Genomic DNA, 21,510 nt, shown 5'->3' on the forward strand with positions numbered 1-21,510 from the left:
TCTTAAGGTTTTAAAAATTCAAATCCTCAAAAGACACCCATTTTGAGTTAATCACTTAACCAAACTATTCATTCTTTACTTGACTAAACAAATAAATGAACAAATAAATAAGTTTTACAAAATATTTTGCTTAGATAATATTTCAATAATTTTCTTTAAATATAGTTCTAACTACAAAATAGTTCAATTTTGCAATTCAAACTAAGTTAAAATTATTTTAGCCAAATAAATTAATTATCGGATAACCGCATTAGCGGATATTCTAAGTGCTTTAAAAACCTTCCTAGAATATTAATAAGAACCCCGAACCCCCTTATAGTTTTCAATAGATTTACTGTTTTAGTCTTTTGAAAACAACAGTTTTCTTGATTTTCCTTAAAAAATTAAGTGGCGACTCTAAACCAGTCAAAATAAATTTTCCAAATAAAACATTGCTTACTAAGTCTATATCGATTTTTGTTTATTAGAAATGGCAAACAACAATGTTACAGTGGTTGTTGCTGCACCAACCCGAACTGTTGTACCACCAGAAGAGAAATCGGCAAAATTCTCTGTGTGAATTTCGAAGGATGGAAGCAACGGGTATTTTTCTGGCTTACCACTTTTGGTTTGTAAAAATTTAGCAATGAAGAAACTCCAATGCCTGCTGTTGAACAGAGGCAGATTCATGGTTATTGAAGCATGGAAACAGGCAAACTTCCTATGTAAGGGCTACATTTTAAGTGCTTTAGAGGATGACTTATATAATGTCTATAGTGCAATGACAACTTCGAAAGAATTGTGGGATGCACTAGGGAAGAAATATAAGACAGAAGATGCATGCTTGAAAAAGTTTGTGGGCGCAAAGTTTTTAGACTATAAAATGTCAAATAGTAAAACTGTTGGATCACAGGTGCAAGAACTTCAACTTATTTTCCATGATCTAATTACTGAGGACATGGTAGTTAATGAAGCATTTCAAGTGGCTGCAATGATCGAGAAGTTACCTCCTTCGTGGAACAACTTCAAGAATTATCTAAAGCACAAATGTAAGGAAATGAAGCTTGAAGATCTTGTGATTCGGCTCAACATTGAGAAAGATAACAAGACTGCCAAAAAGAAGTCTCATAAGAGTTCGACAATAATTGGAGTTAATATTGTTAAAGAAGCTCCTACCAAAGGCAAGAAGAGAAAGAAGTCCAAAGGACAAAAGTCAGAATAGGCCAAGAAGAAATTCAAGGGCAACTGTTACAATTGTGGTAAGGCTGGTCATAAGTTTTCTGACCATCGTGCTCCAAGAAAGGACAAAGATAAAGACAAAGGCAAAATTCAAGCAAACATTGTGGAAGAGATGGAAGATGTAGATGACCTCTGTGCAATAATCTTGGAGTGCAACTTAGTTGGAAATCCCAAGGAGTGGTTTCTCAACTCAGGTGCCTTTCGGCATTTTGCTCTGCAAAAGAAGTCTTTGCATCGTACACTCCTATTGAGTTCGATGAAGATCTATTCATGGGGAACACAACAACATCAAGGATTACAGGAATTGGGAAAGTAATGTTGAAAATGACATCCGACAAGGTGTTGACTTTGAACAACGTTCTGCATGTTCCTACTATAAGGAAGAATTTAGTTTCTACTGCACTGCTCGTTAAGAATGGGTTTAAGTGTGTCCTAGTTAGTGACAAAGCTATAATAAGTAAGAATGAGATGTTCTTAGGAAAGGGCTGCTCGGGTATTGATATATTCCATCAAGAGAAAGGAGGCAGACTGGTAAGAAGGCCAACCACATAGGGGGGGCGAACCGAAAAACTCAGCTTTTCGGAGCGGACCAATCTTCTCAATGAGGGCTTCTTCAAACTGAATGTAATGGTTGTTGACAGTAGTAATAGGAATTCTGCTTATGTTTACTTATTGGAGTCAAATGATTTATGGCATGCCCGTTTGGGACATGTAAATTACAAAGCCTTGCGAAAATTGATTACTTTAGAAGTATTGTCTGATTTCAAATGCGATAAATTGAAATGCGAAATTTGTGTGGAAAGTAAGTTTGTTAAACATCATTACAAGTCTGTTGACAGGAATTCAAAACCTTTAGACTTAATTCACACAGATATATGCGATATGAAGTCGACACCATCTCGTGGTAGGAAAAAGTATTTTATAACTTTTATTGACAATTGCACTCGATTTTGTTATGTATATTTGCTTAATAGTAAGGATGAAATAATTGATGCATTTAAGCAATACAAAAATGAAGTGGAGAATCAATTGAATCTAAAGATAAAAATGATTCAGAGTGATAGGGGTGGAGAATACGAATCTCCTTTTACAGAGATATGTTTGGAATATGGTATTATTCATCAAACTACTGCACCCTATACACCACAGTCAAATGGTTTGGCGGAACGGAAGAACATAACATTAAAGGAAATAATGAATGCCTTGATAATCAGTTCTGGTTTACCACGAAACCTGTGGGGGGAAGCTATCCTTACGGCTAACAAAATACTCAATTGGGTACCCCGTAGCAAATCACAATCAATTCCATATGAGTTATGGAAAGGAAGGAAACCCAACTTGAAATATTTCAAAGTGTGGGGGTGTCTAGCCAAGGTAGAGGTTCTTTTACCCAAGAGGGTGAAAATTGGACCCAAAACAGTGGATTGTGTATTTATTGGATATGTTGTGAACAGTAAGGCCTGTTGGTTTTTGGTTCACAAATCTGATAATCCTGAAATTCATGTGAATACAGTAATTGAGTCAGATAACACTGAGTTCTTTGAACACATTTATCTGTATAAAACAGAATGTGAGTCGACAAGTGAAAGACCTAAACGACCACGGGAAGAATCAACGGAAAATACACTACCTAATGAGGATCCTAGGCGTAGTAATCGCCAACGAAAATCCACTTCTTTCAGACCAGATTTTGTGGCATTCTTGCTTGAAAATGAGCCTCCAACATTTAAAGCAGCTATGTCTTCGTCTGAGTCAATCTATTGGCAAGAAACAGTCAATAGTGAGATCGAATCAATTCTAAGTAATCATACTTGGGAATTGACTGATCTTCCTCCAGGAAATAAACCTTTAGGATCAAAGTGGATCTTTAAAAGGAAAATGAAAGTCGATGGGACTATTGACAAATATAAGGCTAGACTTGTAGTCAAAGGATATATTCAAAAGGAAGGTTTGGACTACTTTGATACATACTCTCCAGTAACAAGGATAACATCAATTAGGATGTTAATAGCACTAGCGGCAATGCAGGATCTTAAAATCCACCAGATGGATGTAAAGACAACCTTCTTAAATGGAGAGTTGGAGGAAGAAATTTACATGGAACAACCTAAAGGGTTTGTAGTTCCTGCTAAAGAAGAAAAAGTGTGCAGAGTTCTGAAGTCGTTTTATGGGCTCAAGCAAGCACCCAAACAATGTTGGCAAATGGATTCAAGATTAACGAATGTGATAAGTGTGTTTACATTAAAAATGTCCCGAATCATGAAGTCATTGTTTGTCTGTATGTTGATGACATGTTAATAATGAGCAAAGCTATTGACGATATAAATTCTACTAAGTGCATGTTGTCCAGCAAGTTCGATATGAAGGACTTAGGAGTTGCTGATTTGATCTTAGGGATCAGGATTCTCAAAACTCCTCAGGGACTAGCATTATCTCAATCTCATTATATTGAAAGAGTATTGGATAAGTTCAAGTACTTGAATTTCAATGTTGTCAAAACTCCAATTGATTTATGCTTTGCATTTCAAAAGAATGTAGGTGAAAGTGACTCTCAATTGGAATATGCCAGAGTGTTGGGAAGCTTGATGTATATTATGAATTGTCGCGACCAGATATAACATGTGCTATTAGCAAACTGAGTCGGTTCACTAGTAATCCGAATCAAACTCACTGGATGGCAATGAAACGTGTGTTGGGGTATCTGAAACATACACAACACTATGCTTTGCATGATAATAAATATTCGGCTGTGATTGAAGGATATAGTGATGCAAATTGGATCATCGGATCAAATGAAGTAAAATCCACAAGTGGTTATGTGTTTACACTTGGTGGAGGAGAAGTTTCTTGGAAATCGTCCAAACAGACATGTATTGCTCGCTCTACAATGGAATCTGAATTTACTGCTTTAGATAAGGTTGGTGAAGAAGCTGAATGGCTCCGAAATTTCCTAGAGGATATTCCATTCTGGCCCAAACCTGTGGGACCTATTTGCATACATTGTGATAGTCAAGGAGCAATAGGTAGGGCAGGGAGCATCATGTACAACGAGAAGTCTCGTCATAAACGATGGAGACATAACACCGTAAGACAACTGCTCTCTAGTGGAATTATCATAATTGACTATGTGAAGTCAAGCGATAATGTGTCAGATCCACTAAAGAAAAGGCCTAGTGAGAGAGGCAGAAGATCATCTAAGGGAATGAGTTTACGGCTTAAGCCAAGTCAGCATGGTGGTAACTCTATATAGCAGACTGGAGATCCCAAGAGCTAGATTCAAGGAGAAAAACAAAGTTGTGACTGACGGTTCGACATTGTCAATCAGCTCAATCCATTCTCATGATGAAGACAATGTTCAGGAATAAGGTTAAGACTTTAAGGCTTGTTAATGAGTTAATAAAGCTTAAAGTTTTTAATAATTTGCTAAGTTTGGCAGATTTGACCAAATAATGTATCTACAAGATGACACGGTTAGAAATCACATATGTGAGTGTGAACTGTAAGCCGTTTCAAAGAGAATTTTTTGTCAAAAACCTATTCTCTATACACTCATGAAACCAGGGGGTGCTCATGGCTAAAACGAACACAACCGTAAGAATCATAAACGGTAAAGGGTTAACTGTGTGAAATATGGTTGTCTAGGTATACACCAAAGCTCGATTGTTCAAAGATATCACATCTACTGATTTATCGAGTATATCCAACATATGTTCACTACGGAAAGTCCAAGGGGAAACCTACTTATCAAGATGCAATTGATCATTGCTTGTAAAGTACACACTCATCTGTGCATTCCTTATGTTATAACCATTCCCCATTCATGTGGGGGATTGTTGGGTTATAGCAAGAGTTAATGGGAAATGGAGGGAAGATGAAAAGAGAGGAACTTGAAAAATTGGAAACTTGAAAAGTCCTCTTATGTTTTAGTAAAAAAAGGCATTTCTCCTACATCGGTGGTGGAAAGAAAAATAGAAGAGTTTAAATAGATAAACACTTCTATTAATTGTTAAAAGGGTTGGAAAGAGGGACCCCCATCGCGCCGCCGTCGTCGTCGCTCGCTCGGCTTCAACTTCGGCTTTGGACAAAGTTTTGTTTTAATTAATTATAAAATTAAATGGCCAAAACGTTTCAATTAATTAGTTAATTAACCAAAACGTTCCGACCCGACTCGGATCCGCGTGACCCATTTATTTAAATTACTTTCCTGTTTTATTTGAATTTCCCTCCGTTGGAGATGACTGCTCTGAAAGGTTGCACCTTTCAGGAACAACCATGACCGTTTGAAAGGTTGCAAACTTTCTGAAATGGTCGTGTGGTTTCTGAAAGGTTGCAACCTTTCGGAACCAGTTCCTCTTGGCTATAAATACAGCTATTCTTCAGAGTTTTTACTTACAAAAATTTATGATTTCTTCTTCTTCTTCTGCACAAAGTTTATTCGTGTACTTTACTGCCGTTGAGTGGCTCGGTGACACCAGCGTTTTGGGTATCAATACACTGGTGATTAAGATCATTCTATCCTGGGAGGACATGTTCCAAATCAAACCTCGGATACTAGAGGGGAATAGTTTCCTAAGGGGACACTGTGCAGTCAGTGGGCTTGATCTTCTTTCCATTCTATTTTTACAGATTTTGGTACATTTTTACAGATTTTAGTTTTGTTAATTAATTTATGTTCTTCACTGTTTCAAATAAACTTTGGTAACTTCATGTTTCTGCAAAGTTTGTTGAATCAGTAATATTTGTTTTAAACACAGATTGCTAACAAAAGATAGCCCTTCTAACTTCAGTTATATCTGGTAGTTTACAAAGCTCTGAATTTTCTTCTTCCCTGATAGATTCTGGAATATGAGTAAGAAGTTAGAAAGATGTGGCACCTCTGTCTTGGGAGAATTGATTGTGATAAAAATTAACTACTTCTGCTGCTATGTCTTGCTCATTCTCCAACCAAGCCCCTTGATTACTCTTAATCCTTTGCAATCGAAGTTTCTTCCTTCTCCCTTTCACAATACTATGGAAGAACCTAGTCCATTCTCAAACCAGTCATATCCTGCCTTCTGTTGCCAAAAAATCTCTTCAAAATGAAGATATCTTTTATGTTCAGCTTGCGCTCTTTGCAATACTTCTCTATTTTCAGTTGTAGGCACCTCATCAAACAACTTTTCTTTAATCTTGACAATATCTTCTGTAATTATGAGTTGCTTAAAAATATCACCATAAGTATCTCTACTCCATTTTTTCAATGCTGATTTTACCTTCTTGATATTCTCTTTGAAATCTTGGAAAGGATTCTAAGAGTCACTAGAGGACCAATTTTGTCTAACAATTTACTTGAAAGAGTCATTCTCGGTCCAGAATTTAAGAAACCTAAAAGGTTTCCTATGTCTGTCCTCAGTAACTTCACATTATAACAACATAGGAGCATGATTAGAACCTGTTCTTGGTAAATGTTCCACCTCTGTATGATTAAACCAGTCTTGCATTTGTTGATTGATTAGAACTCTATCTAATTTTTCGAAGATACAATCATTACCAACCCTACCATTCCACCAGGTGAACGGACTCCCCTTAAATTGTACTTCTGTCAAATCAGAAGATGATATGCAATTCCCAAAGTCTTCACAATCAACATCATTAACTGGTAAACCACCAATATTTTCTTTTGAATTTAGTACCACATTGAAATCACCCCCAATCAACCAAGGGTTATCCATTCCTGCTGCCATTTGATATATATCCTCCCAAAGGAGTAGTCTTTGATCAGAATTGCACTTAGCATACACTAGTGTAACAAATAGGTTGTTTGTAAGACTACAACTGTCACTCCCCGAGCCTACACCCTGGGCGGGACTGGCACCCGGAGACCATTTCTGGCCCCAAGGGAACCCTTGGCCTGGCTTTCTTAACTCAACGGAAACCTAACTCAACAGAATAACTCAATGCAAATGCAATGTTACAAAACAACTTAACTTATAAAAATCTGGCCACAAAGGCAATTCGAATCTCAAAATAGGATATTTACATATATACATAGATGAGAGACTCAAAAAAACTAACTGACTGACTGTCTATGAAGCCTCTAAAATGCTGAGATGGATGTTGGGATAGACCCCGCAACACCCTATTAAAATAAAACTAAGAACACAAAATGATTGAGTCCTCCAGAATGCAAGGAGACTCGCCACTGACTCTGGAGCGCTTAGCTGGATCAACGACGTGCAGGATGCTAATCCGGGGTACCTGTATCTGCATCGTCATAAGATGCAAGCCAACTGGCATCAATACATGGAATGTACAAGTATGCGAGCTGGAAAACTAAACCACAACTTAAGCTTGAAAGGAGTACAAGAGAACATTTACCCGACTTATGAATAACTGAACTCAATATATAAAACAATAAGACACATGCAATATATATATATAAAGCTTGCAAAATAGTGTAAACAACTTAGCTCGTTAATGATAAAACAATAACAAACTCAACTCTATTTATATAAAAGTAAAATAACTTTAGTGGGAGATTCTTTAACCGACAACCACCACTATGAGCCCTAGTGGTGGTACAACGTTTTACCTCACGTTGCCCAAGGACCATCCTATATCTTACCGTGATATAGGACCTTACTTTTGCTTAGTGGATCCACTAGTCTAATCTTACGTGATCATCTAAAAAGAATGATACGTCAAGTCCCATGTTGGCGCATGGTTCTTATGGAGAGTTGAGTTAATATGAACTTGTGTCCCCAATTCGGTGCTCAATACTACTCCCAAAAATACTTTGGCTCATAAGTGTCTTTAAACACATATTTCTTTAATTGAGATAATTACTCAAAACTTAGCCCAAAGGCTCTTTTGGAAAACATGGTTCCCCTCTTACTCAAATGTAAAACATTTACAAACCTTTTTGGGAATACTTAGTTCCCTAATAGCTTTTGAGAAATGGACTCAACTTTATGCTCTTGACTTAACTTGAAACTCGAGACTCTTTACTTAACTTGAAACTCTATACTCTTTCTTGACTTGAAACTTGAAATGAAGTTAAAACGTTCAATAATGACTCTTGAAATGCTTTGAGGACTTGCTTGGACTTACTTCTTAACTTTACTTGACTTGACTCTAACTTCACTTTGACTTGATACTAACTCACCTTGAATTGGATTGTGGATTCAAGGTATAAGACCACACGTTTATAGATGAGTTCTTGACATTTAAACGTACCTTGGGGCGTTGGAAACAAATAGGAAACATAGGTACAATACCAAGGAACATGTATGAGAAAGTGAGAAAAGAACGGGGGATCTTGGCGTCCTTGGCGCTCTGCAAGGCGTGGAGCGCCAGCCCTTGAAGCTTAGAGGGGACCTGCTGGCGCGGCGCCCCAAGGGAGAAAGCTCAGAAGCTCTTTTGGGGCGCGCTAGCAGGCGCGACGCGCCACCCCTTTCCCCAGAAAACTTGAGTTTTCCCCCTCTTTTCTCCAACTCTAAACCACCCTAACTTCAAGGGTTTCAACTCCAAACACTAAGGATCATAAATTCCCTCAACATACAAGAGATTCAACTCAAAAACACAATCAAATCATGTACTAAACCAACAAGAACTTCCAACAACACAAACCAACAATTTCAACAACCCAACCAAGCTTTTCTCGGAAATAAAACTAGTTTGGTGTGTGGGGGAAAGGATCAACCCAAAACTAAGAACTCACATACCTAGTGGGGATCACCCCCGACGATATCCACGACGGAAACTTGCTTGATCTCCTCTTTCTCCTCTTCTTCTCTTCTTCTTCTCTTCTTCACTCAAAACCCTCACTCTCACTGTTTTAAAATGGGACAAAAATGATCCATAAATCATCCTAACACAACAATATAACGCCAAAAGAATTAGTTAGGGAAAAGACCAAAATGCCCTTAAAATTTCCGGACGGATTCCCTGCCAACTGCCTAACTTTTAAAGGGCATAGCTCGCTCATACGAACTCGGAATCGAGCAAAATCGGTGGCGTTGGAAAGATCATTCCATAAGATTCGCAAAAATAACTGGAACTACTCCTAAGTCATCCTGATCTAGGAGTTATGACTGCTCAAAGTTGGCCAAAACTCACTGATTTCCCACACTTAACCAAATTTCTAGATTTTTGAATTTCTTTCCAAAAATGACTATTTCCAATTTCAAGCTTTTTCATAGTTATATCTAATTGCCGGATGTTACAACAGCTTTAACTTCATGGTTAATTGTTGATCTGTATCCTTAATGATGGTAAAATCTACATCATGGTTTGTAAAAAAACAAATCTTGCCATTACAATTTGTTGTAGCATTTGATATGTCTAGAATCTTGAAAAGGTTCCATTAAGCCAATGAATAAGAAATTATGGAACTTGTGTAGCATTTGCACTCTCTGAGAAGCTTGTTGGGATTTTACTGATCTTATATTCCGTATGAATGCCTTCATTGATATTTTTGGGGGGTTTCTCTGGTTCGCTTTGGCTGCACCCTGATAGATTGAATATGCTCTCCATTGCCTTGTTTCTTCCCTTTTCTAGCAGCCTTCAAAATCCTTGGTGACAGATCTGCTTCTGTAGAAACATTCTCCAGCAAATCATCTGACATCTATGTTTCAGTGATACCTTGAGTTATCTGATTTAAATATGCAGTTTCTGCAATAGGGGTTTCTCTAACATTATGAGATACTATATCATGCAAAACTCTGTTAGGAGATCCCATCCTAATCATCCGTGACTCATCTATCTGCATAGCCTCAGGTATCTCTACCAATGCTAATCTATCATTTTCATATTCAATCTGCTTAATCTCTCCTCCATCAACTAGGCAAATATTGGTACTATCGCTAACCTCTTCCTCATGGTCTGAATTTCCTAGAAGTGCTTGGTTATTACAATTATTGTTGCAACTATCAATAACATGCTCCCCTTTTACTTCTTCTGTAACCTGTATCTTCTCATTTTCCTCTGTTGAGGTCATGTTAACATGATTTGCTTCTCCTTTGAGCTGCTCTACCTTGTTGATTTGTTGTTGATCAGGTACACTATTCTCTGTTGCAGAATTTTTAACCTTGCCCTGACTACTCACCACTGGCGACTTTTCCTTCTGCAAGCTGGGACCAAAAACCTTAGTGACCCAGCCTTTTGTTGACTTGTTACATCCTTTCTCATTATCTTCCTTGTTAGTTTGTTGATGGCTGCTCATAATATTTGTATTGTTACCTTTAATATTACAGTCTGCTTGCATAGTTTCTCCACTAACCAAAGCTTGGAATTTATTAGCTATAACGAGAGGAGATTGTTTGTCACTATCATCATATCATATTAAAAGTGGGAAACACTCAAGTTAAAAATTGAATTACGAAAATGTCTTTATAAAGTAATAATATCTATGGACAAAAATGTAAATACACATTAATTATAACATTATATTCAACATTATTATTATGTGTTTGTGGACAAAAATATAAATACACACACTCCTAAAAGTTAGGATTCTTATTTGTTTATTTTTTTCGTCTTTTTCATTTTTTTGTTTTGATTTATCTTGTTTGTTTAAATACCCAAAAAGACTTGCAGCATAAAAAATGCCTCGGTTAAAAAAATATTTTAATGCACCTTACTGAAGAATGCTAAAAGTTACTAACAAAATAAAAACTGAACCCACAATCAATTGCTACAAACTTTATTGAAGGAGTCTGAAAGTTTCCAGCAACTGTTGCTATTTCTCTATTGATTTATAAAAGAATTGTTCCTCTACAGCTCATACATAAATTAATTTTCATTAGTTTTTTCATATTTCTTCATTAAGCTATTTGATTGGGGTAAGCTAACGTGTCTTTATTGCAGAAGAAGATTCACCGGAGCTTTAACAATAATTTGGTATGAAGAGTGGTACAACATCAAATACAAAATTGTTCTCAGAATTCATAGAAACTCGAAAAAGGTACAATTCCTCCATCTCAATTTGTGTGATACTTTTCATTTCTTGAAATTAAATTAAATTATACAAACATTAATCAATATCGAGAAAACTCACAACTTATAATACTTTTCGTATAGTTTTTTTGACTATCTCTGTATTTCTTTATAGTATTGACTATATCTGTATTTCTTTATAGTATAGGACGTGCTGATGTACTTACTTAGTATTATATTATTTAACAACACAGTTCATCGATATTCAATGAAAAAAAAAAGGGATAATACATATATTTGACCTTAAACTTGGCTTCAAATTTTAACTTTGACCTCCAACTTTCATAGTGCACAAACAAGCACTTTAACTATCCAACCTTTTAATAAATAAACACGCGATTTTTGGAGCCAAGAGCGTGAAATGCAAACGCTGCCACGTGTATTAGTGAGCCACTCAATGGCTGCCAACTAATTAAACACTTTACACATCCATTTTAGAACTAAAAAAAAAAAAAATTAACTAAGGGTAGAGTTGTCATTTCAGCATTTTTTTCATTGTTGTGTGCCTCAAAAATTACTTCTCACTCGCGCAAAATGCGTGCACATCACGCGTTTTGCCAGGTAAGACACGCGTGTTTATTTATTAAAAGGTTGGATAGTTAAAGTGTCTATTTGTGCACTTTGAAAGTTGGAGGTCAAAGTTAAAATTTGAAGTCAAGTTCAAGGTCCAATATATGTATTATGCCAATAAAAAAAATACTGAAATATATGTTGCATTTTAAAGGTTAAACCTCATTGGTGTTCCAATAAAAAGCACGTAGTGACATCAAAACATATTGTGAAATGCTTATTAAGTGCCATATAAATGAAACAAAAACATTATTAGAGTATATATTTTGACTTATTGATTAAGAATCTACCAACCCTTATTTAATCTATAATAGATGCTAAATTTGTTAAGCTTCATTGTCAATCATCATTCCAAAACAATTTCCATAATATTATTTTAAAAAATCAAGGGATAATGTTACATTTCAACAATAGAGAGAACATGTATAATCAATCGGAGAGAAAAGATTGATTCTTTAACAATTACTTCAAGGATCAAACAAAGCATGATCAAGTTCCCGTGTACGATAGATAACATAAATATTAATAGAGGATGTATATGATTCAATCAAATCCTATTGATTGCCAAACCTTTTGATTTCCTTCGGCTATCAATTAGTATTAATGATGAATTGATGTTAAATTCTTATATAAATTAACATCAAGAATATTCCTAATCCTCACCCGTCATTGGATGAAATAATAGAGGATAACTACAAAGTATTACTATATAGAGTCACTAAATCATTTTTGTATATTCATTTTTCTCATACTAATATATCACATGTTTGGACCTAAAAACATAAAAATGTAACTTAATATTTTAATCACCCAATCAAGTCGTGTTGTTCATCGAATATCTAATCATTTGGCATACTATACAGGAGTTATTTGAATAGCTTGATAGTTCATCTGTTTCAAATTTTATTTTTTTTGTTGAATAGTTTGTGATAGTCATTACAATGTGATTTTGACATAACTTATATCGTATATAATGTTTTTAGGAGACTCACGTGTGAAGCACGTGTCCAGAACTAGTTAACAAATATCCTCTTGTCCTTAACCACATTCCAGTTGCCCGGATTTGCAACTACTCTCCCACTTGAAAGCACTTTGGCCTTTCCGGTTTGTAGTCTTGGAATCTGCTTTGGTTGAGTATCTTGAATGATCTGAGTGTTTTGAATATTGTGATTCACATGCTGAAATTTGTGTTCTTCCTTACTTTTTGACTGTTTGAGAATTCGACAATCTTCCTTATCATGTCCTTGCATTTTGCATTCACCACAATACTTCGGAACATAGTCATATTTGATCTCCACCATAGTAGTTCTCACTTCTCCGGTCTTCTCATCTTCAATATTCATCATCACCACCTTAGGAAAAGTCCCTTTTAAATTCACCAGTACCTTCACTCGCGCACAACTAGGTCGTGTCTTATTAATCGTTGCTTGATCTAATTGGATTGGTTTACCCACCGCTGCCGCAATAGAAAATAAGCATTCTTTTACAAAGAAGGTGGACAATAGGTTTGGAAAAGATATCCATGCCATAGCCATTGAGGTTTCTTCATTCACTTTAAACCTCGAACCGTAGATCAAAGTTCTCATCAAATAGGCATATCCATCCTTGCATGTGATATAAAAAGCACCCTTAGAGATTAGGTTAATGAAATCATCCTGTTGAGATAATCGAATAAGAATATCCTTTTATCCCACACTGCTGAGGAATTAAATTCCTCAATTCCTCCATATTAGTTAAATAGTCCAAAGCTCCACCAAAAAACATCTTTATATGCATTAACTCCTAACTGTATCACACACATAACAGAGAAATTAAGAGAGAAACAGATGCATGGCTTATCACGCGATATACAACCTATCAATAGTATTTACTGGATGTATAGTTGACTATCGTTTTATGAAAATTTTGAATCGTTGAGAGATATTCTGGTGAAACACTGGAAAATAACAGGTGATCTTGAGGCATATATAAGCTTAGAAGCTGAAATCATTGAGCTCGCATCACAATAGTAGGGACAGCCGGACAGGGGGTATCGGCCAGACAACTTTCATGAGAATTCTTGCATCAGGCGTCACTAAAGAGCAACTCAAAGGTAATTCCATGATAGATAACAAACAATGCATCTTTACATCGATTTGTTCATCCCTTGGATGTACCAAATTAGAATCCACTACCTTATGAATTTCACCCATAAAGGAATCACTAACCCAACATTGTATGCTCAAGTCTCCGATAAATATATCATCACTTAGTATCATTCTTGTAAACGTCTTCATCATTAGATGTGAATTATTTGCAATCACAGAGAACAATGCTTATAATGATGAAATGTAAATTGAAGCATAAATTGAAGACATGAAATTGTCAAATTATATGTTTTATATATTACAAAATTTATATGATTGAAGTCGTTCTAACAAATTGCATAAAATTTTATCATCATAACAATTTACATTGGTAAACTGAAAAAAAACATGCAATTTAATTGATTGTGTGGAACTATCAATTAAAGGTAAACTGAAAAAAACATGCAATTAGTAGTAAAAATATACTTACTAAAGGAAGATACTAGAAGAAACGTGTTTTCTTCCCAAAATCGACTGTCACCTCCAAAAAATAAAGGTTATTCTCATATTTCATAATTTGAAAGCAATTTTCAGTACATTGTGCTTTAGGATGACAATATATACCAGTCAAATTAGTTCATCATTCATCAGTTCACGCTTGTATGTTCCTCTTATAAATTTCGTACAACTCATGAGATACATATTTCAATACTATTATTATCATTTTAAAGCAAGTGTTCCAGAACTAGTTCTCTAACATTTAGAATTTTCCCAACATTTTGCCCTGTCCTACCCTGCCCCACTAAGCCCTCCCCCTCCCCGCCCTATTTAAGTGTTAATTTATTTTCTCCACTTTTTTTTGTTTTGTTTTACTATATAATAATTATCAATGTTCAGCATACGAGTTCGGAAATATGAAGGTGAAAAAATTAAGCTAACAAAACGACATTAATGTCGAACAGAGCTCCAACAACCATGATTACACTGTGATGTAATTTTTAAACAAAACCCATTATTTTCATTGAATAAATATGTTATTTTGAGTTTTGATGATTTTACAAACAAAGGGATCTTATAGGGGGGCCTAATCGCTTGGTGGTAATATGCGAGAATGGGACAGCTGGAAAAAGTACATTGCAGTCTCTGTCACCTGTAGGCCTGCAGGAGTTGGTGCACGACTCCAAAACAAAGTGGCAGAGTCCTTGGCCAATAACATGGCTTCTAAGGTTGTGTCTATCATTTTAAAAGGTTCTTCTTAATAGACACAACCTCAGTTTTTGCTTTCCTGAAATATTCAAGAACACAAGCAAAAACCATCCTTTCGAGAAGTATTTTCCTCAAGAGCAATATGGACCTGATAGAGCAGCTTGTGTCTTAGTTGTCTTAGGGTTTATACTTCAGTGCTTATCATGGTAAATCTATTCCTGTGTTATAAAGGAATTAGATCATTGTTCGTTCAAGTAAAAAAGTCTAAACCAGTTAGAGTTAATTGGTTTAGTGGGCAACAAAGTTGTTGCTTAGTTGAAGTCTAAATCATCTAGAGTTACGTGGTTTAGTGGGCAATAAATTTATTGCTTAGTTGAAGTCTAAATCATCTAGAGTTACGTGGTTTAGTGGGCAATAAAGTTATTGCTTGGTTCTTTCTTTGTAGTAGAGTTGCTACATTGAGGGGGGAAGGAATTTAGAGTTAAATTCCTAGGTTACAAGAGTCTATAATCTGAATCATCGCTCCTTTAGAGTTAAATGGAGTTGGGTTGAAATCATGTGAGTACAGGTCATGGTTCTCACCTCCCTTGAGCAAGGGGGTTTCCACGTAAACTGCTTGTGTTGTTTACTTCATGCTTATGCTGTTTATTACTATTCTTACTGTGTCAAGGGACCTGGTCTATTGACTGATAGTGGACGCATACATCTTAACAAAATAATTAGCCAAAAGATTAATAAGGATGTGTGTGAGACTAATGCAATACTATCACTTTTGTCTGTGAGTGTAGAGAGACGAGACTGGCAAAAGGCATAATACTTAATTGTGCCCTCTAACTTGGCCTCATTTTACGTTTATGTCCGCCAACTTTGGATATGCACAAGTAGACACTTAAACTTGTATAAAATAGAACAAGTAAACACACGAGTCCTACATGGCACAATACATGTAGGACACCACGTAGGATAAAAAATGACATGTAGGATGCCATGTAGGACATTTGTGTCTATTTGTTCAACTTTATACAAGTTTAAGTGTCTACTTGTGCACACCCAAAGTTGAAGGGCATAAATGTGATTTGAAGCCAAGTTAAAGGGCATATTTATGTATTATGCCACTGGCAAAATCCGTTCCCTGCCCTGCCTTATTAAAATTGTAAAAATATTTAGCATTGACCCACCCTACCCTTTCCCTCCCCCGTTTAAGTATCGCCCAGCCCTGCCCCGCCCCATCCTTCCCTTCCCTATTGACATCCCTACAATTTTCATTTATTTGACGAGTGAATTTCGAACAAATAAAGGTCTAAATCATAATGGTTAAGCCAAATGGCAATTAACCATTACAAAGTTGTAAAGCCTAATAATTCTCTATTGACTAAATTAATATTATCTGCCTTGACCTTGCTGTGTGAAATCTGCCTTTGGTCTTAAGCTCAACAATAAGATAAGATAGTGCAAAAGATTGGAAAAAGATGCTTGAATGATTTCTTTGCTTTATGCAGAAAAGGGGATATTACTATTTCCTTTTCACTTCTCTTTTTATAATAATGGAAGACTCTTGAAAGTAGTTGTGAGGTGATAGAAGTGGTCCTCAATAGTTGCTAAAATATTAAAAACATACATCCCCAACAAATTCTCATTGAAAGAACTAAAGTACTTAAAGCTGAATTAACCTTAACACAACCAACATATGTAATCAAGAAACATACAAGACACTATGGTACAATTATATTAGACCTAGTAGCAACTAATGACAAGTTGGAGCCTAATCTTTTTAAGTGTTGAAAGAGCATCTTTCATGCTAATCCTTGCATCAGGTTTCACTAAAGTGCATCTCAAAGCTAATTCCATGATAGATACCAAACATTGCATCTTTAAGTCGATTTGTTCTTCCCCTGGTGTTACCAAATTCGAATCCACCGCCTTATGAATTCCACTTGGGAAGGAATCACTAACCCAACGTTGTATGCTCATTTCTCCATTAAATATTTCATCACTTGGTCTCATTCTTATAAACGTCTCCATTATCAGGATGCCAAAACTATAAACATCACAACTTGTGGATACTATTCCATCTTGTCCATACTCTGCAATCATGATTGAAAATTATCATAAAAGTTTCCTCGAGAGTATTGAGTATCGACCTATATCTAGGGGCAAGAATTATTTTGAGTATTTAAATGATATGAAGAACTCTAAAACATTCTAATATACCTGGAGCAATGTATCCAATGGTTGCAATTGTCCTTGTTTGAACAAAAAAAGGCTCCCCTGCACCTAACAAATTTGCAATGACAAAATCACTTACATGGCCAACCATTTCTTGATCTAGCAACACATTGCTTGGCTTCAAGTCACAATGCACCACAGGTGTTGAATAGCCATTGTGGAGATACTCCATTGCTGATGCAACATCGATCATTATATCTAATCTCTGCAATAAATTCAAGAACAAGTTGTGGGAGTATAACCATTTATTGAGTGTCCCATTGGGCATGTATTCCAGCACTAGAGCTTTGAAATCAAGGTTGGAGCAGCTGGTGATGACTTTGGTTAGATTTCTGTGGCGAAGGTTGCGGAGTATCTCACATTCCGTGTCAAAACTTTTGAATGCACCCTCTAGTTGCACATTGAATACCTTTGCTGCCAAAAGAGTACCATCCTTAAGTATCCCTTTGTAGACTGTGCTGAAACTCCCACTACCAAGCAAGTTGCTTTCGTTGAATCCTTTGGTTGCTTGTTCAAGTTCATAATAGGAAATTCTTTTGTGCTCTTTTACCAGTGACACATCTACTTGACTTGCATTCNTGAGAAAGCAATTTTCAATACATTGTGCTTTAGGATGACAAGATATACCAGTCAAATTGGTTCATCATTCATCAATTCACACTTGTATGTTCCTCTTTTAAATTTCGTACAACTCATCAAATACATATTTCAATACTATTATTATCATTTTAAAATGTTTATACTAATTAACATGTTGCACATGTTCCAGAACTAGTTCTCTAACATTTAGAATTTTCCCAACATTTTGCCCTGCCCTACCCTGCCCCGCCTTGACCTTGCTGTGTGAAATCTGCCTTTGGTCTTAGGCTCAGCAATAAGATAACTGCAAAAAATTGGAAAGTGAATCTTTTGCTTTAATGATTGCTTTGCTTTTTGCACAAAAGGGGATATTACTATTTCCTTTTCACTTCTCTTTTTATAATGGAAGACTCTTCAAAGTAGTTGTGAGGTGATAGAAGTGGTCCTCAATAGTTGCTAAAATATTAAAAACATACATCCTCAACAAATTCTCATCAAAAGAACTAAAGTACTTGTGCTGAATTAACCTTAACACAACTAACATATGTAATCAAGCAACATACAAGAGGCTATAGTACAATTATACTACACCTAATAGCAACTAATGACAAGTTGGAGCCTAATCTTTCTAAGTGTCGAAAGAGCATCTTTCATGCTAATTCTTGCATCAGGTTTCACTAAAGTGCATCTCAAAGCTAATTCTATTATAGATAACAAACATTGCATCTTTAAGTCGATCTGTTCTTCCCCCGGCATTACCAAATTTGAATCCACCACCTTATGAATTCCACTTGGGAAGGAATCACTAACCCAACATTGTATGCTCATTTCTCCATTAAATATTTCATCACTTAGTCTCATTCTTGTAAATGTCTCCATTATCAGGATGCCAAAACTATAAAAACTATAAACCTCACAACTTGTGGATACTATTCCATCTTGTCCATACTCTGCAATCATGATTGAAAATTATCATAAAAGTTTCCTTGAGAGTATAGAGTATTGACCTATATCTAGGGGCAGGAATTATTTTGAGTATTTAAACGATATGAAAAACTCTAAAACATTCTAATATACCTGGAGCAATGTATCCAATGGTTGCAATTGTCCTTGTTTGAACAAAAAAAGGCTCCCCTGCACCTAACAAATTTGCAATGACAAAATCACTTACATGGCCAACCATTTCTTGATCTAGCAACACATTGCTTGGCTTCAAGTCACAATGCACCACAGGTGTTGAATAGCCATTGTGGAGATACTCCATTGCTGATGCAACATCGATCATTATATCTAATCTCTGCAATAAATTCAAGAACAAGTTGTGGGAGTATAACCATTTATTGAGTGTCCCATTGGGCATGTATTCCAGCACTAGAGCTTTGAAATCAAGGTTGGAGCAGCTGGTGATGACTTTGGTTAGATTTCTGTGGCGAAGGTTCCGGAGTATCTCACATTCCGTGTCAAAACTTTTGAATGCACCCTCCAATTGTACATTGAATACCTTTGCTGCCAAAAGAGTACCATCCTTAAGTATCCCTTTGTAGACTGTGCTGAAACTCCCACTACCAAGCAAGTTGCTTTCGTTGAATCCTTTGGTTGCTTGTTCAAGTTCATAATAGGAAATTCTTTTGTGCTCTTTTACCAGTGACACATCTACTTGACTTGCATTCTTCTTTGTCTTTCTCAATCTTAACACCGCATATCCAACAGCCAACGCGAGGAGTGATCCAATTCCTAATAGAATGTATAGACTTGTAAGCACCATTTTTCTTCTTGACTTCTCTGTAGATTTGGTTAGGCATGGTTTCACGATAAACCGAGAGTCACCACATAGTGCATCATTGGATAGGAAGGACTGGTTGGTGATGTTTGCAAAAGGGCCACCAGTGGGAATTCTCCACTGAGTTTATTGAATGAGAAATTCATGTATTTGAGATACACAAGAGCTTCTAATGACTTTGGAATCTCACCACTAAGATTGTTATGGCACAAATCCAAGAATTATAATGCTAACATTTTGCCAAATGAATCTGGAATAGGCCCCTCTAATCTATTATGTGCCATAGAAAGATTAATCAATTTATCTAGACCCCCTAGAGTGCTAGGAATCTTACCAGAAAAATCATTTTTTGATAGATCAATGAGTGCTGCAGCCTTTAAGTTTCCAATCACAATGGGAATTTTCCCACTCAATAAATTATATGAAATATTGAATTCTATGAGATCACGAAGGTCCCCCAAGCTTGCAGGTAATCTTGAATTCAGCCTATTATAAGCTAGATAAAGTGTCCTCAAACTAGTAACATTCCCTAAGCATGGTGGCACCGAACCAGAAAACTTATTTCTTGACAAGTCTAATGCACCAAGATTCTTTAAACTGAACATAACATCTAGTATGTGTCCTTCTATCTTGTTTCTTTGTGGGTAAAGTTCTTGAAGGCTCAACATTCCTTGGACAGTATTTGGAATATGTCCGGTCAACTCATTGTTATACAGATCAATCCATGTCACTCCAGTAAGATTACCAATTTCTCAAGGTATGACGCCCTTCAATTTACAATCACTTCCTCTAAAAGTGTGCAGTGAGTTTGAGAAATTACCAACTGATGCAGGCAAAACACCTTCCAAAGGATTTTCATCAAACCAGAGTGCTCTTAGATTCCTACAGTTTGTCAATGATGTGAGGAAGCTCAATGTTGAATCGCTGACAAAATTATCTCCTGAAATGCTCAGAACCTCAAGGTACTCTAAGTTACCAAGTGATCCTGGAATCCGACCTGTGAAACTATTGCCTGAGAGATCAAGTATTCTGAGTCTAGAAGAATTTGAGGGACTGAACCACTAAACTGATTCTGTGATAATCCCAACACTTGTAGTTTCTCAAGATTACCGAGCTCCACTGGTATCTCTCCTGTCATTAATTTAGGGAAATATATGAGTTGCCAGTTTTGCGGAAGAGAGAAAAGGAAGAACATTTTCATTTTTCTTTTTAGAGAATATAACACTACCTTCTAAATGCAGAGCAATAATATACAATTCCGTAAGAGCTGTTAGGTTGGCTAGCTCTCTTGGTACGATTCCAATAAACTCATTGTAAGACAATGACAAGATTTGAAGCTTTCTGCAATTTTCTAAGTTCGGTGGAATAACGCCACCTATATAGTTTTTTGAGAGGTAAAGCCCTTCCAAATTTGGAAGATGGTCACAAATAGTTGTTGGAAGCTTTCCTGTGAGATTGTTAAAGGAAAGACCAAGGTTTTTTATCGACGTAATGTTGAAGATTGATGTTGGTATAGAGCCACTAAGTTGATTATATTGCAAATCTAAAAAAGTCAGGTAGCGAAGATCACCGAATTCTCGAGGGATGTCTCCTTCTAGAAAATTACTTTGCATACTCAACACTTCCAGCTTTGTTACATTGGATATAGAAGAAGGAATTTCTCCCGAAAATTGATTCATTGAAAGATACACAAAGCGTAGGTTTGGTAACAAACTTAAAGATGATAGAATGGCTCCAGTGAAGTTATTTCTCGTGACACTAATCGATTTCAACCTTTGTAAATGGACCAACTCTTTTGGAAAATCTCCATGGAAAGTGTTGTTATGAATGTTGAGGGAAACAAGAAATGAGAGGTTTCCGAGATGTGGAGGTATGGTACCATGAAGTTGC

The 21,510-nt window shown here is 36.2% G+C and overlaps 2 protein-coding genes across 3 annotated transcripts in view; both read right to left on the bottom strand.

The window, feature by feature from the left end:
* The window catches only part of LOC125872748 (probable LRR receptor-like serine/threonine-protein kinase At3g47570), a 159,053-nt gene that overhangs the window by 119,856 nt on the left and 17,687 nt on the right, over positions 1-21,510 (bottom strand). Inside the window, exon 1 of one of the 2 annotated variants that reach the window (XM_049553528.1) lies at positions 19,342-20,000. The exons of the other annotated variant lie outside the window; for it this stretch is intronic. Within the exon in view, the coding sequence (XP_049409485.1) occupies positions 19,342-19,605 (264 nt within the window). The 5' untranslated portion in view covers positions 19,606-20,000. Of the gene's footprint in view, positions 1-19,341; positions 20,001-21,510 lie in introns of those variants that run through there. 2 annotated transcript variants of the gene reach the window in all.
* LOC125872758 (probable LRR receptor-like serine/threonine-protein kinase At3g47570) lies at positions 16,742-17,792 on the bottom strand. The gene is made up of 2 exons (XM_049553541.1): positions 17,247-17,792; positions 16,742-17,119 (listed from the first exon to the last, which is right to left on the bottom strand). The coding sequence occupies exons 1-2, from the start codon at positions 17,527-17,529 to the stop codon at positions 16,770-16,772; spliced, it is 633 nt and encodes a 210-aa protein (XP_049409498.1). The 5' UTR covers positions 17,530-17,792; the 3' UTR covers positions 16,742-16,769.

Source organism: Solanum stenotomum, chromosome 8, assembly GCF_019186545.1.
Source record: "Solanum stenotomum isolate F172 chromosome 8, ASM1918654v1, whole genome shotgun sequence".
Classification (NCBI taxonomy): domain Eukaryota; kingdom Viridiplantae; phylum Streptophyta; class Magnoliopsida; order Solanales; family Solanaceae; genus Solanum; species Solanum stenotomum.